General features: G+C 36.9%; 1 protein-coding gene across 2 annotated transcripts in view; it reads right to left on the bottom strand.

The window, feature by feature from the left end:
* ccdc178 (coiled-coil domain containing 178) overlaps positions 1 to 18,913 on the bottom strand; it is a 144,226-nt gene that overhangs the window by 90,637 nt on the left and 34,676 nt on the right. For both annotated transcript variants that reach the window (XM_088642513.1, XM_088642512.1), the window contains exons 17-18: positions 11,354 to 11,499; positions 9,250 to 9,409 (exon numbers count right to left, since the gene is read on the bottom strand). In XM_088642513.1, the coding sequence (XP_088498639.1) occupies positions 9,250 to 9,409; positions 11,354 to 11,499 (306 nt within the window). The remainder of the gene's footprint in view (positions 1 to 9,249; positions 9,410 to 11,353; positions 11,500 to 18,913) is intronic.

The raw sequence follows: 18,913 nt of genomic DNA, 5'->3' as shown, positions 1-18,913 counted from the left end.
TAGCTGCACTTTAAATGACAAAATGAAGAGAGTTTACCCATTAGAACAGGTATTCTTCACACTTTTCATCTGGCTCAGCTTTGGGATAAAATCAACGAATGTGGCAATATACAAAAAGGTGACCAAAACTGTCTGAAAACTAAAAGTGCAGATAGGAGCAAATTAACACTCATCCTAAAGATAACTGGGGGCCCAGAATGCAGCACTGACAGTAAAAAACTTCTACCTAGTGTGGGAATGCTAACCCTAACCCTAGCTAGGGTTTCAAATGTACATTCCTGCAGGGTGTCTGAGAAGCCCTTCAATCATCAAATCTGAATTTTTTCCTCAAACCAAAAAAAATCACTCTCAAACAATCAAAACGGTTTTTAAAACCTCTAGGAAATGTATATTGTTTAATATTCTGCCTTGTTCAGGCACATTTTCAGTAAGGTGAACAATGCTGTCAAATGGTAGTTACTGTAAATCGGCATGCTTTTAGTGCCTGGCTAGGGTTAGGGTTACAAGAACCATAGAATTTTGCCCGCAGTTACACTTTTAGCTGCACTTTAAATGACAAAATGAAGAGAGTTTACCCATTAGAACAGGTATTCTTCACACTTTTCATCTGGCTCAGTTTTGGGATAAAATCAACGAATGGGGCAATATACAAAAAGGTGACCAAAACTGTCTGAAAACTAAAAGTGCAGATAGGAGCAAATTAACACTCATCCTAAAGATAACTGGGGGACCAGAATGCAGCACTGACAGTAAAAAACTTCTACCTAGTGTGGGAATGCTAACCCTAACCCTAGCTAGGGTTTCAAATGTACATTCCTGCAGGGTGTCTGAGAAGCCCTCCAATCATCAAATCTGAATTTTTCCTCAAACCAAAAAAAATCACTCTCAAACAATCAAAACGGTTCTAAAAACCTCTAGGAAATGTATCTTCTTTAATAGTCTGTCTTGTTTAGGCTCATTTTCATTAAGGTGAACAATGCTGTCAAATGGTAGTTACTGTAAATCGGCATGCTTTTAGTGCCTGGCTAGGGTTAGGGTTACAAGAACCATAGAATTTTGCCCGCAGTTACACTTTTAGCTGCACTTTAAATGACAAAATGAAGAGAGTTTACCCATTAGAACAGGTATTCTTCACACTTTTCATCTGGCTCAGTTTTGGGATAAAATCAACGAATGTGGCAATATACAAAAAGGTGACCAAAACTGTCTGAAAACTAAAAGTGCAGATAGGAGCAAATTAACACTCATCCTAAAGATAACTGGGGGCCCAGAATGCAGCACTGACAGTAAAAAACTTCTACCTAGTGTGGGAATGCTAACCCTAACCCTAGCTAGGGTTTCAAATGTACATTCCTGCAGGGTGTCTGAGAAGCCCTTCAATCATCAAATCTGAATTTTTTCCTCAAACCAAAAAAAATCACTCTCAAACAATCAAAACGGTTTTTAAAACCTCTAGGAAATGTATATTGTTTAATATTCTGCCTTGTTCAGGCACATTTTCAGTAAGGTGAACAATGCTGTCAAATGGTAGTTACTGTAAATCGGCATGCTTTTAGTGCCTGGCTAGGGTTAGGGTTACAAGAACCATAGAATTTTGCCCGCAGTTACACTTTTAGCTGCACTTTAAATGACAAAATGAAGAGAGTTTACCCATTAGAACAGGGATTCTTCACACTTTTCATCTGGCTCAGTTTTGGGATAAAATCAACGAATGTGGCAATATACAAAAAGGTGACCAAAACTGTCTGAAAACTAAAAGTGCAGATAGGAGCAAATTAACACTCATCCTAAAGATAACTGGGGGCCCAGAATGCAGCACTGACAGTAAAAAACTTCTACCTAGTGTGGGAATGCTAACCCTAACCCTAGCTAGGGTTTCAAATGTACATTCCTGCAGGGTGTCTGAGAAGCCCTCCAATCATCAAATCTGAATTTTTTCCTCAAACCAAAAAAAATCACTCTCAAACAATGAAAACAGTTCTTTAAATCTCTAGGAAATGTATCTTCTTTAATAATCTGTCTTGTATCGTGTGTGTATTGTAAAACATGGGGGTAGGTTATATTTAAAATTATCAGACAGAATGAGGACTGTTTCAGTACTTTGGCTGCACAAAGGCTATATTGCAGTACCTGACTCATCTACTGACATGTCATGTCTAATAAACGTAGACACACTGCTTTCAAAAACTGCATCTAAAAAACAGGATTTCTACCGAGCTGGTTTATACGTGAATTCAACATGAATAATCCTTTTCTCTTTAAGTTTTAATTCACCAAACGCAGATACTATATCAAAGCATGCTTTTAACACTACTGTTTAACAGATTCTGAAAGAATGCCAACTAATTTAAATGTTTTTAAACTTGACAATTTAAAATGATAATAACTCCTAACAAATAGAAATACAGAAATAAAAAGGATATTTTAAAACTTTGATCATGGGAATACAAACCTACAGTAACAAAGATAAAGGTCACAGGGCTTTCAATGCTATTATGGTAAAGAAAACAAAAAAACAGTATGAATCACGATACTGCTGTCAGCTAATTAAAACAGAGTACTTCAAGTATGTGAAAGCTTCATGGCCGTGATAAGATTCTAACTTTTACAGCTAGGGTAGACAACTCCGCGGCATGCACCAGCTCATCCTCTGAAATTGACAAGGAACCGGTCAACCAAATAATTATAATGAACATAAAAGAACTGATGCCACAAACAAAGTATGGTAATTGTTATAGGATAAAGGAATCAAAATTGAGATATAGACGGTGCTTTTACTGTCATGCAGATGTCTAAGGGGTGCTGAGAATATTATGTTCATCCCCTGGTTTATTGCCTAAAAAAGTAACTAACAACCATTTTATTTAATTAAATGAAAACAACTTCAAAGGGAAAATGAAGAATTCCTCTACACGGAAGTTGAAGACTTTCTCCTTCCTCCTTTGTGGGAGTATGATACAAGCTGCCCGGCTGTGTTGTTGAAGCCCATACCCTTTGCTTCTTTCAAAAATGGTTGGATGAGATCTATGGATCAATTATCTACTATCAGAAGTGGGCTTCTCTTATGTTCCCAATACTTCCAAGTACTGCTTTCCTATGTTTTTGTTGTTGAAGCAGTTTAAGCAGCCTCTTAAAATGTTATATCATCTACAGTATTTGTACATTACATTTGTACAAGTTATTTGACAATATGGCTAATTGGTAAAGCACTATGAAGATACAATCCGTAGAGACAATAAATCTCTTTTATCTAATCATAAAAGAGAAAGGACTTATACAAAGCTGTGTAAAGTATTTACATTATTGTCATTGTAATTTTCTATTTTCTATATGCAACCTCATGTCTATTATTTTAGCTACTGTATATTAAGTAAGCTGGTCAAAGTACTAAATACAAAATACACTGTATGTGAATCTGAGCAAAGTAACAACCTCAATTGTAATCATTTACTTCTCATATCTCCTGTTACTACTTCAGACACATACAGTATGTATACACAATTAAATCAATTTAACTGTTCTTGGCATGTTCCTAAAGCTGGACACTCTCTCTACAGCTCTTTTGTTTTGAAGCACAATTGTTATATAAATACCACAGACAATCTTATTAGCTTTTTGTTGTTTAAACACATCCTACTGAGCAATTTACTCCCTTGAGAATTTTTCTATTTTATTACAGACATAATCTACTAATTCAGCAAATTTCTGTAAATTCCTAAAACAAAATATGGAGAAAATACTCATTGCATGGTCTCCAAATACTGCAATTGATTGCACAGCAACATTTCTTTTGCCACGGTTGCTTTCTGATTTTCGTTCATTTCACAAATAAACAAGGCATAAATATATCAAACCATCAACCATAAACAATAAAGAACTTCATCCTGTAACTTTGCCACAGCCAGCAGTTTGTGTCTGAATCTGCCATTTGTCAAAAGATAAATGACAAGATGATTGCTATTTGTCACTCAATACGTAACAAAAGTGTTTGACTAGGAACCTCTTCAGCGTATCACAAAAAAACATTACCAACTTCTTAAATGCACAAATTTTCTTACAATGTGGAAACTTCAACCTGTGTGATACTAGGTACAGTACCTTAAGCAACATGATCAGATTTGCTTTTTTTTTAACTCTTTAGAATGTTATAACTTCACATCTTGAATCTGTTCTATTCTTAGTCACTTTATAATTATTGCATGGTATTAACCAGAAAATGTAAGTCTTTCAATTGTATTAATTTGATTTTATTAAGGTGTTCTTAAAGATTAGAAATTGAGATAAAATATGCCATTAAGAACATTTTTTTCTACTGTCAAACATTATAACTGGGCTTGATCCTCATCATAATTTTGATATTAGATGAGCAGAAAATATAAATACCATCATAAAATATCAGCCTTAAATCTGAAGTGAAGTGTTTCCTTTATGTACCTTAGGTTGTTCATCTAAACTTTTTAACCAACCAATACTGTTTCTTGAAAATTAAATACATTCAGAAAATACAAGTGCTGCAGATTTAATAATCACCTTCTTAGTAACACAGTACTAAGAGCTCCTCTCGATCGGTTTGACTAAATAGTTGCACAAGGCGATGGTAATTGTCAGGATAAATCCATTTGATAAAGTAAACGATCTCGTCAGCGTAGCCCCAACCCCAACCAAAGTGATAATGCAATTACAAAGTCACAAGAGCTGGCTTAAATATCAGAATGGACTTTTAAAAGGTAAGTGTAATTTCCACACTTTTACACTTTCAAACATGGTTGAAATGTTGTAAAAGGCAACAACATGCTTCTGTGTAGTTATTTGGGTAACTATTTCTTGATGAATAAAGTGTATCAACTAAAGTGACAAACTTTTAAGTTGCTGTCTGTTTTTAAAAACAGACAATCAGACAAACAAACATGTTTAAAAACATGAAATCTTTTTTATTGAAATGTGGTATTTTGATATTTTGGTATAACAGGGTCAAAAATATCGCATCTGACATTAAGTACTAACCTGATTTTAAACATTGATGTTTAAATACATACAGGACAGCTATGAAATTATTTGTTCCAGTTTTTAAATACCAATTTCATTGTTTTTGTGCATAGCACTTTGCAGTACAAGTACATTATATATTTTTCATGTCAGATGCCAAATAAGATATCCTTTTCATCATTATGAAAATTTAATGTCACACTTTGTGCGTGAAATATTTCCTATCAGAGCACAGGTAGATGTTGCCTGAGAGCTCTTCATTCAGTATTACAGATTGCAGTGGTGCCCTGCCCTTCCCTGAATTGAGCAGTTCTTTGTGTGCTTTCAGGGATGCCAGATGCAGTTTCTGCCATGGGCTTGAGCAGAGCTGAAAGTGTTAGTACAGAGCAGCACACACAGTGCAGTGCTTCCTGGACCATGCAAGCCTAGAGGTCAGCATTCCTCAGAAAAGAACTGGCAGCTTTGTGTATAAAGACGTTGCTTTGGTTTTGGAAATCACATAATACAGGAGGTTAAAGACGTTTAGAGCATTCAGACGTGTAGACTTGTAACAAGTCTTTGCAGAACCACCAAAGTTTTTCTATTCTGCAAAATAAATAGTCCAACATCCTTGAAAAGGCACAGCAAATATATGTGAACTGTGTTGTTAAAACTCACAACTCCCAGAAGACTGCTCACAAGGATCTGAGAGTTTTGCAATTTTAAAAATATGATGTGTATAATATAAACTACATAATGTTTTTTGCAGCCTATTGAAGAACCTGGCTATTCACAAACAGAAGCCTTCAGAGTTTCTTAACAGTAGCCCATAACCAGGCTTCTGGTTTTTCTGTAAACTATGTCTCTATTGTAATAAGTTCATTAAATACTTCAGTTCCTCATTAATGTACTGTATCTCTGAATTATACCACCAGTGACATCACCACATGAAAAACCAATATAGCATTGGAAGTTCTTGATCATACATGATTCCATGATTTGGGCAAAAATGTGATTTTTTTTTAGAAAATGGAGATTGAATGACAATGGTATCTAACTCCACCTAGCTATGAAAACTTGATGGTATAATGAAAATGGCCACTAGATAATTTTAGTTGCATGTCTAAAATAAACTAGGAGATGCATTGTTTCTTTTTCAAGAACAGTTTGTTAGATTTTTGTGTAAAGTCTCAGTCACCGTTGTTATCTTATTAGGCAAAAGTGTAATAGCTACAGTAAGTAAAACCTACAATGTTCCATAACTTAAGACATAAGTTAATGCATCATAGAAAGGCGTATCTCTTAATAAACCAGAGAAGCTACTTTAGTTTGCACAGGTGTTTCATTTTGAAGTCACACACACAGACAATGTGAGGTAACATTTTACATACTACCAGACAATTTTCACATAACCTTCTGTATATCACAATATTAGTAAGAGAAATGTACTATTCTTTCTATAAACAGTATGCCTAACACTGCAGTGATGGTTCTTAATAATAATACAACCACTACAAAAAAGCCATCATTATTAAAAATTAAACACATTTCCATGCTATGCAAAGTACATCTGGCCTCTATTACAAAATATTATTAATAATAGAAATAAGAACAAAACGTGCCCCAAAATCTGATTAAAATATTTTTAAATATTCTGTTTTTATAGAATACAAAACACTAGACTAAATGCAATTTTAAAATACTGTATAAACTTATTTTACTATAAAAGAGAAAGCTTTTTGTGTTACTGTTAACACTGAGAAACTGCAGTATTCTACAGAAACATGAGAGAAGGCAAAGACCTCTGTTCATTTAAGTGCAACATACTATACATGATTCAGTCTTACAGTGTTACGGTAGCTACATAAAGTTTTTTGGAAAAATTAAAAATTAATTTCCAAATTAAAAATTAAGAAAATACTTCGTATTTTGAAGTTTGCAATACTTTTCACTCAAAATACGTTGTTGTTAAGAATTCTGGCTGAATAAATATCTTGTCAAATCAAATTCCAAAATCTAAAACATCCATAATAATTATTAATAGTAGCAGTAGTATGACTACTGGGGCGAAGTGAAGGGCTCTATCCCTTATTCCTAAAAATACTTATAATTGAACAATTCATCAAAAGCACCATTTTGGGGAGGAATATTAATATCAATACAAAAAGCTTTCAGTACTTTAATCTCATTACTTGACAGTGAAATGTGATACTACACAAGATAACAATTTAACAGTATATCTGAAGCACAAGGCTTTCAGGACTTCCTGAGTACCCCTAAGGTACAGTATAAAACATCTCTTTACTGTATATCTCTACAATATTTTCTATAAATAATTTTCTGTCTGTCTCACTTTTTAACCTGCCAGCAGCCATATCACCCTGCAGCTCTCACCTGGCAGCCCACTGAAGCTCAGCAGGTGTGAGCCTGGTCAGTACCTGGATGGGAGACCTCCTGGGAAAAACTAAGGTTGCAGCTGTTAGAGGTGTTAGTGGGACCAGTGGGGCGCGCCCACCCTGCAGCCGGTGTGGGTCCTCATGCCCAGGTATAGTTGTGGGGACACTATACTGTAGTGGGTGCTGTCTTTCGGATGAGATGTTAAACTGAGGGCCTGACTCTCAGTGGTCATTAAGGATCCCTGGGCACCTCTCAGATTTCCCCCCTCAGCCTTTACTGTGGTCTCCAAGTTGTCCCTGTGTATGATCGGCTTGTACTTGCCCTGTGATGGACTGGCGCCCTGTCCAGGGTGTACCCTGCCTTGTGCTCGTTGCTTGCTGGGTAGGCTCCAGCTTCCCGCGATACCCAATGGTACAGTATAAAGCCGTTTGCTAAATGACATGACTTTTTAACCCTTATAATCCGGCAGCTCTTGTCAAAGCTCATATGGAAAGCTCACATAGTACTGCCTCAATGTATTAGTGTAGTACTTGCTTTAGTGCATTAGTGAAATGTATCACACAACTAATGGTTCACAAATACCCCACACGCCTGTGAAACACACATTTACCTTCCTAAAGGAGAGTTCTGAAAATCTACTTCTGTGACCTCCTAGAAGTCTGTTGCACTCTGATAAAACCACATATGATCATTTCTCCACATAACAATAAGTAATAACAATTCATTTATTTTTTTTACTTGTTTTTGTTGTTTTCTCTTCCTGAAGATAAGGATGGCATAAACATTTTTGCAAGGCTGACTCTTATGCTGCTGATGGGAGTTCTGTCTAAGTGGAAGACTTTTAATTCTCAAATTGTTTCACTTCAATAACTCTTTTAAAGTTGTTGCGCCAGGATGCCTGGCGGATTAAGCTCCATTGCCTTTTCTTGTTTTGAACTAATGTATTCTTGATCACCGTTTAATGAAACTATATACCACATGGAGATTTCACATTAGATAAGCCATGTGAAACCCTCATCAGGCAAGTGGCTCTGGCTGGTGGTAATCCTTCAGATGAAAATTTCAGACTAGCAGGTTTTCCAATTTAAATGAGCCCTTTTAACTATAAAAAAATTGGCACGGTAGGATTGCTTGAAAAAAAAAAACTCAAAAAAACACATAGACTTCTACATTTTTACAATTCTGGATAGCCTTGGTGAGGAAGAATGGCAGAAGTTCCACAATAAACATGGGAACCATTAACTGGCCACTCAGGGGATCCAATTTACAGCCCAGGGAGACAACTCATATGGCTCACTGGCAGCTGCCATCATTAGGTTTCCACAAAAGACAGCACAATTCTCTTCTGGTCCACAGACACCACGCTTTACTCATGGATACTGTACTGTACCAACAGAAGCAAACTGTCCGGCAGGCTGAGGTGCAGCTTTAGTGCTATAACTCTGCCTTCCTGTTCAGAAACACATGTGTAGCCCAGTGCTTAACTACTGGAGCACTGGCCTATTAAGTGCTGAAAGGTTTCTGATGGATTTGCAGCTCTTCGATGGAGCTCCAAATTTACAACAAGAATCCAAGGAGTATCACCAAATGTAGTGAAATGTTTGAATTTATAAAATACAATAAAATACAGTTAAGATCAATGAAAAAATGATGGCATGTACAGTATGTGTCTGAGAGATTAAAGTAGCAATGATTTCTTCATCCACTAGGACACCTTTTCTGTGCACTGACAGATTTTAATACCAAACCATCTCATTAAAAGGATTTATATAAAAATGACAAGGAATTGTCTGAAGATGAAGTAGAGTACTGCCACAGAAACATCCTATTTTGACTTTGCGACTTGAAAGCATTTACACTTAATGGGTGTGACAAACCTTTTCTTACCTTGGTCTCTTCCATAGTTATACGTCTATTTTTATAGAGGGATTTATGTGTCTCTTCAGACAGCTTTATTCGATCTTTGCAGTTTGAAATCTCACTCTGAAGGCTGTTAATAATAGAAGTAGCAGTTTTGTGTTTGAAGTCCACAGCATCAAAATCAGCTCTGTAAGAAAATATAAACATTTATTAAAAATCCCCTTAAATTATAAGGATAACCCTTGTTATCCTTGACAGCTGCTGGACGATGCTAGACAAAAGAATAACTTACCATAAAAACATCTGATTGTTTGTGTCATGTTGGAGACACATTTAAAGGAAAACATTGAGAAAAACAAGAAATTATTATTGCTGCTACAATTAAAAATAAAAAATGCCATAACATCACAATACATTTTTACAAAGAAGAATGCCTTTTCTGTTACTTCCTTTAACACATTTTCACAGATGAGTCAAACAAATCATTATTGTTACTGTGCTATGCAATCTGAATCAGCGCAGTGATGCAAAGCTCCTTGCAAAGAAACGTTATTAGAAAACTATGATGCCAGAAGGACATACATATTCCACATAATTTGGAAGAACTCTGTTAAGGGTGAGAAATAGCTTTAAAAAAACATAATGTCAAAGCTGAGTCAAAACAAAGGCAATTAAAAAGTAAAGCCTGAAAAGGACAAGAAAATGCATCGTTTTGATGAAATGAAAGGAAAAGAAAATCAAGACAGAACAAGGTCCATATGAGCGATTTACAGTAAGTTAGTTTTGCAATGCTAAAAATTAAAAATAGCACACAAAACAAACGCTACAAATAAATGCTGCAAATTCTCTTACAAAATGGAGAAGAAAAAAAAACAGTGACCCAGTCTGATTTCCCTTGTTATCATTATCAGAATGCATTATGAGGTTCTTATTTTTTATTTTACTTTGTTATGTGATAGTATTATTACAGAATAAGAATATTTTTTATTATTCTTTCTTGTTATTCTTGATTAACCTTGAAACTCTGGTCCCTGAGTTTCTATAGGATCGTAGAGATACAGAATCCTGCAAACCTCAAATTGAAACAGAGGAGCAAAAGCCCACCAGTATGACTAAATAAGCTTACCAACTCATTGCATCCTACAGGGCAAAGTGGCCCTTACTGTTTCACAGCACAAAGTGATGTGAGTGTCCTCTGTTAACTCGCATCATGATATGCTAAAATCAAGCCCTTTCTCAGAGTGCTTATTCTTAAATTGTAGTTAGCTTTTGTAAATCATTGACAAATGAAAAAATGAACCATAGTCTGAACATGCATGAATGTAGTGTGTTCTTTATCAAGCTATACAGTACACCTGATAAAACACCATCCACAGACTGGTGATAAGGAAGAGACACAGTGATAGGGGACCAGAGGCATACCCCAGAATATATGGAAATTGTAGTGTTTGTATTTAAACATAAAAACTAATCTGATGTGTTTAATCCAACCCCTAGAGGCCATTTATCAATTGGTTTTAATGTTAGTAAGAAAAGAACTAAGCACAAAAAACACATGGTGCCATTTGTATTTGTGTGATTAGATAAGCCTGATTTTGTACTGCACACGTTTGTAAACGCTGTAAAATAATTAAGTTTATCTTCTTACTAAAAATATTTTCTCACGGGTTTTGTGTGATGTTATTTACGTAATTTAAATTGTTAAACAATGCCAAGAAAATGGAAATCAAACAAAATAGACTTGATAAACATTTAAGCATTAGTACCAGCAGTTTTCTGAACTTTGTTATTGATATATGATTTTGAAGATTACTGTTATAGGATAAATATTATTTCTGGAATGCAAAAAATGTTATATAGGAAGTAAGTCACCTTATCCATTTCTTCATTAAAAAGTTATAAATCAATTTTACAGCAGCTGCCCACTGTAATGAAGGATTCACAGCAACCGTTGCAATGATAATTAACTGTACTTATTAATTTGGGGGCGACTGTAGCTCTCACTGTTTTTTGTAAATATGCTCTGTTTTTTACTATGAAACTGCTATGTCAAAATATTTAGTGGTACAGTAAATGTCAGTAGCACTATCCTTATACTACAGACAGCATAGAAACAATCAAGGTTTCTTACTGAAGTTTTTCAATGGCATCTGGCATTGTTCTTGCTGTCTTTTCCATGACACATTTTGAAACTCGGTATTCTTCAGTTTTTCTGCTGAGGTCTTCTATCCTGCTCAATACATGAGTCAACTCTGCCGACACTGCTGCATGCTTGTTCTGCAATACAGACATTGCACCTGGCTGTTAGGCAAAGGGCAAACTCATAATTTACCTTAATAATCCCATTATAAATCAAGGTTAAACTTATCTTTTACTTATATTATCATGAGAAAATACAGTGTCACTCATAAGAGTAGCATAATGGTCCATGTGCAGTCTCAGGTAATCATATTTCCCACTTTTAACCAACAAAAAGAATTACACATTTTTCTGTTTTTAGTAATTGTAGAAACCAGAAATTTAAAGCAGGATATTGAAATAATTTCTAGGCTTGTGCTGCCCCATTTAAAAGAATAGTACACCCACAAAAAAGGACGAGGAAATCGGCAACAAAAGCATTGATGACAGTGAGAGCACTTTCTAATCATCCTAGAAAACTATTTTAAAAACAACCTAATTAATACGATTTTATTAAAATGTCTGTTGCTGTAGTTTTAACCAAAGTAACGGGACTACTGTAGAACTGTATAAAAACATAAGAAATTAACAAAATAAAGTTTTTTGATGTATTGTTTTTCAAAAGCCCACTCTAATGTCCCAAGAGAAATTTTATCCTTTTTGAAATTGCTGATTGTTTAATTTAGACTGAATTAACTCACCATTTTAGATGACAAAACCCTTTAAAGACTAATAATTGCTTACACTTATATAGCGCTTTTCTGGACACTCCACTCAAAGTGCTTTACAGGTAATGGGGACTCCCCTCCACCACCACCAGTGTGCAGCCCCAGCTGGGTGATGCAACGGCAGCCATAGTGCACCAGTACACTCACCACACACCAGCTCTCAGTGGGGAGGAGAGCAAAATGATGAAGCCAGTTCATAGATGGGGATTATTAGGAGGCCATGATTGGTAAGGGCCAATGGGAAATTTGGCGAGGACACTGGGGGTTACACCCCTACTCTTTTTTCGGGAAGGCCGCAGGGTGAGCGCCCCCTGCTGGCCCCACTAACACCTCTTCCAGCAGCAACCTTAGTTTTTCCTAAGAGGTCTCCTGTCCAGGTACTGGCCAGGCTCACACCTGCTGAGCTTCAGTGGGCTGCCAGTTGTGAGTTGCCATATAATAAGCAGATTCATAATCAAACTATATCTTAGTGTTAAAGAGCATGTCATTTTAGTACTCCAACATAAAATATAGTAGAAGTAAAGTATCTGCTTGAGGCCTATTTCTTCATCTTCAAAATAAAAAAGCTGATTCCTACTGACAGAATTACTGTACATTCCTGTGGCACATTGCCACTGAGAGTGCTGTAATGACAATGAGACTGCCACTAGGGGCCACTACTGCAGCAGTTCAACTAGATTTGTGTGTGAAGTTGAAATCATTGAATGATTGCAAATTGTAATGAAAAGCAGATTAAAAAAAGCCGCAGAAAAAAACTCATAGCTTTTGCTCACTAGGTCTGTACGATGGTAATGTCTATGTAAATTTCTGTTCCTTGGGTTTTATTTTGGAAACTGTCATGTTATCTAGTTACAAATACAGAAATCAATTTATTTGGAGTTTGGAGTGATTTTAAATATGTCATATAGATTTGAGTTAATTTCATAGACGTGGGGGGGGGGGGAGTTTGCGATTCTGCCTCATGCAGGTATAATACTTTTCCATCCATCTATCCATTTTCTAACCTCTTCATCCAATTCAGAGTTGCAGGACAGCCGGAGTCTATTCCAGCAAGCAACTGGTGCAAGGCAGGATACACCCTGGGCCGTCAGTCACTGGGCACACCCACACACAGACACGCACACGCACACCAGGGCCAGTATTCACCTGCAAGTACAGTATGTTCCTGGGTAGTCAGAGAAAACCAGAGCTCCAGGAGGAAACCCAAGCAAACGCAAAGATAACTTACGAACTCCACACACATAACACCCCAGGAGTGGAACTGAACCCAGGACACAGCACTGTGAGGCAGCAATGTTAATCACTGCGCCACCATGCTGCCCCATCTAATTATAATGTCATTTAAATCAAAGAACAAGGCTAAGAGAGTGCAATGGTAACAAATACAGCATTAGAGGTTACACTGCATTATGGAGAGAAATGAGAGACAAAAGAGGTGGAGCTGTAACACAAAATGCAACACAAGGTGCACGGCCACCTAGTAACTACATTGGAGATTAAACTCAGTAGTGTACCTTGATATTTTTGCTCGCTGTATAATATTTACCTGTTTCAAACACCTGTAGAAAGGCACTCTGCCAGCATACCAAATATATGTCATTCTTCAGAAATGACTTTTGGTGTCCAAAGAGTACACAGGTAAATTGATGAGGGCCAGCTTTTGCTCTTTTGAGCATCAGTTGAGCTTGCTTGTTACAGTTCCTACTTTGTCTTTTGACACCATGGAGCATTAGTGTCATGTTAATGGTTGCAGGAAAAACAATGACAAAGGAGTAAAATTATTTTCACTTCAGAAAATTGATTTAAAGGGAGCTTGAACTATCTGTTCATGTCTTGGTTGCGTGCTTTTTTGCACTTGTAAAAATTAAACACTAAGATTTTACCTCTGACTTCAGAAGAAGCCTTCTTTAAGAATCTCTATAGGGGTTTAAAAGATTTTCTAGAAAATTACCATTAGTCCTTAAATGAATCCTTCAGCCTTATCAGAGGGTACTAAATATTGTATTCGGGCCTTTTGTATTGTTTTCGTTTCCACTGGAAACAAAAACTGCAACAGCTGGATTTTTCAGCTGGAATGTGAAACAACTATCTGAAAAACAACAAAAATGAAACTTCTGGAGAGTAATGCTTGACATCTGTCCACTCTCAAAAGCGATCTAGAAATTATTAAACTTACTGAAACTGCCTCATACTAAATGAGCTATGTTTTTGCTTTTGGATACTCTCATAACTTTGCAGGAGGTAAAGACAGCTGCTAAATCTAAGCAGAAGTCATTGCAGTCTGGCACCTCTTATAGATATTAAAAATCAGGTCTAATGGCAAAGACCCATTAGAATAGTCTAGCCATCTCTACCATAAAGGCTTTTGATGAAGGCTTTTCATCAACTAGACTTTTGTGTAGTGTTTCGTTAGATGCAGAAATGTTGGTCTAGAACACTTTAGAATGCTTTAGTTGATCATTCTTTCATCAGTGTGTTCTGAGGTCTGTTGTATGCTCTGAATTCTGTAGAACAGAATGTCTCAAATGCTCAGCTATGACAGTCAGGGATCTGAAGAAGTCTAGTCAGGAGCTACGCTTGTTTTGGTTTATTGTTTTGGTTTGCTGTGGCTGTTATTCTCCTGCACTGTAAAAACTATTTTTTAAAATAAAAGTGATTTTTTATTGTTTGTATTTATTATGTTACTAATACATGTGAGATATTTGAGTTTTAAAGTTATTTAGCAGTATTTGTGAGGCTTACCTGGCCTTCATGTAGTGACACAGATGGCTAATTTAATGATGATACAGTACATGTGAGTTAATTAGGGAATGTTCCAGTTCCAAATAAGAAACTTGTGATACAAGTGGTATTGCATTACTATTGTAATGTTTAAAATAAAGGAGAAGTTTGAAAGCATCCAAACTAAGCACCTCTTAATCATTTTAGTCACGGCAATCCCATTCTTATAATGCTGGAACCTGTCATTCTAATTATTTTCATCTGGCATGGTAAGTGATCAGGGAACTGACCAATATGACCTTAGAGCTTTCTAAATTCATGGTGGTCTGTACTAAATTTGAACTATTACTATTAAGCTTTTTAGTTGAGGGTGTTTAAAATAGATTCTGACCATCAGCTGACAGCTTAGAAAGCTTTAACTAAACAGACTGTAAGATGATTAAATGAACGCTACAGTTGCAAACTCATTGGACATTTAGAGGCACGTCTACAGCTTTTTTGGCAACTCCTTGAAATGTAATAAATATTCAGCAAAGTGGAGCAATTTACTATGACCAAAGGGTCTTCATCACTTCATCTGTGCACCCCTGACTATAAAGATGTTCATGAAGATGTACTTTAGCTGACAAATATGATAACAATAACCGACAGATGTTTCAGAATATAAAGAAGGCTCACTCACTCCTTGGGTTCTCAGGCTCTGCTCTGCCCTTTCTATGCTACTGTACTACCAGTCTTCAGGCAAGGTGCCTTTTTTGAGGGTCTAACTGCTGCCAAAATCTGTTTTGATAAACAGACTGAGATACCCTTAAATCATTTATGGATTTGCAAATACTGTTTGCAAATAAGACAGTTGCTTATTCTCCTCTTCAGGACCTGTTAAATTAACCCCTCTTTTGAGCCCTGCCCTTATTTTTTTGTATTTCTTGTATTTTGCTTTCTTTAAAAATGAATAAGACTGCTGTTAAAAAAGAGCTGCTGCACACTGCTTTTACTTGTTTCCAGAATTAATTAGATGTCACTTCACCTTGCTTTGTGCTTCACTGCACAAGCAGCCCTCCTATTCAGCAGCATAGCTAGATACAGAAGAGGCTGCTGTGTCAATCTTTACTGAGCTGGGAAACAGGAAGGATTGTAGAAACTCTTTTTCCTTTCTTTGTAATGACCTCTCAATTACGTCTGTTAACATGTGCAATAACATGTTATTTATAGACTTGATGAATAACCCACAGCTTGTTATTCATGTCACTACCATGGTGGTAAAGAGGGTAAAAGCTGCTACTGTCTCTTTGTGTCCTTTTCCAATGTCTCTGATTAGTTTTACTGGTAGTCGCATCACCATGGTGAAAGACAATACCCATTGTTGCATTATAGTGACGGAAGGCAATATGACCATTTTCTGTCTTTTGTATAAACTGAAAGTCATTTATAAAAAAATAATGATAGTAAAAGGCTTTTAGCAGCATTAAAAATAGAGCCTGTAGTTCCTGTATTTCCTGGTAGTAACAGTATATGCTTATCAATGGGAAAAGTTTAATGTTTTTGTGTGATCGATCTTTTAGTGTCTGGCATGATAATTATAGCAATGTATATGCATGCGACTATCAGCAAAGTATTACCATGACATTCAGGTGTAATTTTACTTTCTGATGGTAATGTACAATACAAACCAACCTTTTTTGTATATTTTACCAGATAGGTACTGTAGGTCAATGTGCCACATATTCTAATCTGGAGATCTATTTATAAAGCAGAGCTTTAAGTGGAGCAATCTAAGGGAAGTACCTTGTTCAAGGGTCAACAGCATCCCACGTGGGATTTGAACACACGATGCTCCAGTATGAGCACTAATCACTACTCCACACTGCTGCCTAACAGTCAAGCCTAATTTCACTAAGGCAGCTAAGGTTGCTGTCAGGAGAAAGGTAATTTATTAAATCTTTCAAATTAGTTTTTCTGCCCTGCGTCTATAAATATAAACTACAAAATTATTATTTCTCTATTTCTGGCCATGACATAAGACTCTTTGCCATGACTCTGAATCTTTGTTAAGGGCTGGGCAGAGAAACCAAGAAACGCTTAAGCAGTTTCTATAGTTGCAATTTTGCCCTAAATTTCTTTGCTAATGGATTATAATAGAAACCCATGGAATCATATTCTGGAATAAACATACTGTCAGTGTCCGTTACATACAGTAATTTGCCACCGAGGTCTATCCATCTGATTGAGCTATGGGTTTTGCCACTTTTCAGTACTGTAGATCATTTTTGTGATATTGCCTGTAATTGTAAATAAAAAATCTCATTTTATGCTGCGCGTCCTACCAGTACGTTACAGACCCAGAAGCAAGGGCATCACAGTCCAGGGGTAGTAACTGGCACACTCTGCTTCACAGAGAGAATTAGGGACAAGGCACAGCTGGATAGTATAAAAGCAGAGCCAGCCAGGACAGGTAGGGTACAGCGTATCGTCATGGCAGTCTGCAGGGAGTGCACCAGGAACTGGGACAAGGGTTGAGGTGCAGGCTGGCAGGGAACAGGGCTGGAGTGCAGGCTGGACGCAAGGCTGGAGTGCAGGCAGGTGAGCAGACTGGACACAGGGATGAACACGAGGCAGGAGGACAGACTGGACACAGGGATGAACATGAGGCAGGAGGACAGACTGGACACAGGGATGAAGACGAGGCAGGAGGACAGACTGGACACAGGGATGAAGACAAGGCAGTAGGACAGACTGGACACAGGGATGAACACGAGGCAGGAGGACAGACTGGACACAGGGCTGAACACGAGGCAGGAGGACAGACTGGACACAGGGATGAACATGAGGCAGGAGGACAGACTGGACACAGGGATGAAGACGAGGCAGGAGGACAGACTGGACACAGGGATGAAGACAAGGCAGTAGGACAGACTGGACACAGGGATGAACACGAGGCAGGAGGACAGACTGGACACAGGGATGAACACGAGGCAGGAGGACAGACTGGACACAGGGATGAACACGAGGCATGAGGACAGACTGGACACAGGGCAGCAGTGTAGGGAGATGAAAAGGCTGGATGAGGGACATGAGAGCAGGCTGGACACAGGGATGGACATGGGGCAGGAGTGCAGGCTGGACACAGGGTTGGAGTCCAGGCAGGTGAGCAGACTAGATACAGGGATGGACATGGGGCAGGAGTGTAGGCTGGACGCAGGGCTGGAGTGTTAAAAAAAGGCTTTTTGTTTAAAAAAAATATAAATACCATAATGTCCTATAAGCCGCAACAACAAAGAAAAATCTTAAATATCAATACCTGTTTAAATCACATTATTCAAATCATGTGACCATATCAGCCGCAATCATGTTAGTTGTGTTTCTCTGTTCTACTTATGCTTCAAATCATTTTCACAAGCTCCTGCTTAAAAAAAATATGGCCTTTGCCTTTATGTCATAATAATTTAAATTCCACAAACCTTCAATTCAGCAGTAAGACTTGGAGACACATTTGCTGTATTGTTTCTTGCAACATTACTTTAATATACCAAATAAGACATATTTCACTATGCAGTGGTATTCTCAGTCTCAGTGATTACTTGGAAAATTAAATTCTTCTGTGCAGACACATAGGTTCCACTTGACAGATTTATGTTCAACCACTTTCATGTTCATATTACTGTACATATGTTGGTTGTCTAAACACTGATTTTTTTCTGTGTTCAGAGAAAATTTATAAAGCAGTCTTTTCCAAAATTTACACAGAACATCAAATGCAACTCCTTTGCTGTTAAGGTAGGGCATCTGTAGGTAGGTAAAGTACAGTAGGACAACAAATAAAACATTCAATTAAATGTTGAAAATGATGGTTTCATTTGCTTTTTCTATGATGTTTTTTAATAAATAAATGTATTTTAAATTGATGATTAATAATACAATTTTGTTTAACAATTTATAGTCAAATAATTTGACTTCTGCTCTTTGGCAAAGTGTTGGCAAAATCTGAAATAATAAATTTTTTCTGTTTGCAGAATGGACTGTTACTACACTATGAAAGAATTTCATCATGTGTAGCATATTTTAAA

The sequence above is a fragment of the Lepisosteus platostomus genome, chromosome 8, assembly GCF_059453375.1.
Source record: "Lepisosteus platostomus isolate fLepPlt1 chromosome 8, fLepPlt1.hap1, whole genome shotgun sequence".
Taxonomy (NCBI): domain Eukaryota; kingdom Metazoa; phylum Chordata; class Actinopteri; order Semionotiformes; family Lepisosteidae; genus Lepisosteus; species Lepisosteus platostomus.
Note: the sequence above shows the minus strand (reverse complement) of the source record. Positions and strands in the feature narration are given on the sequence as shown.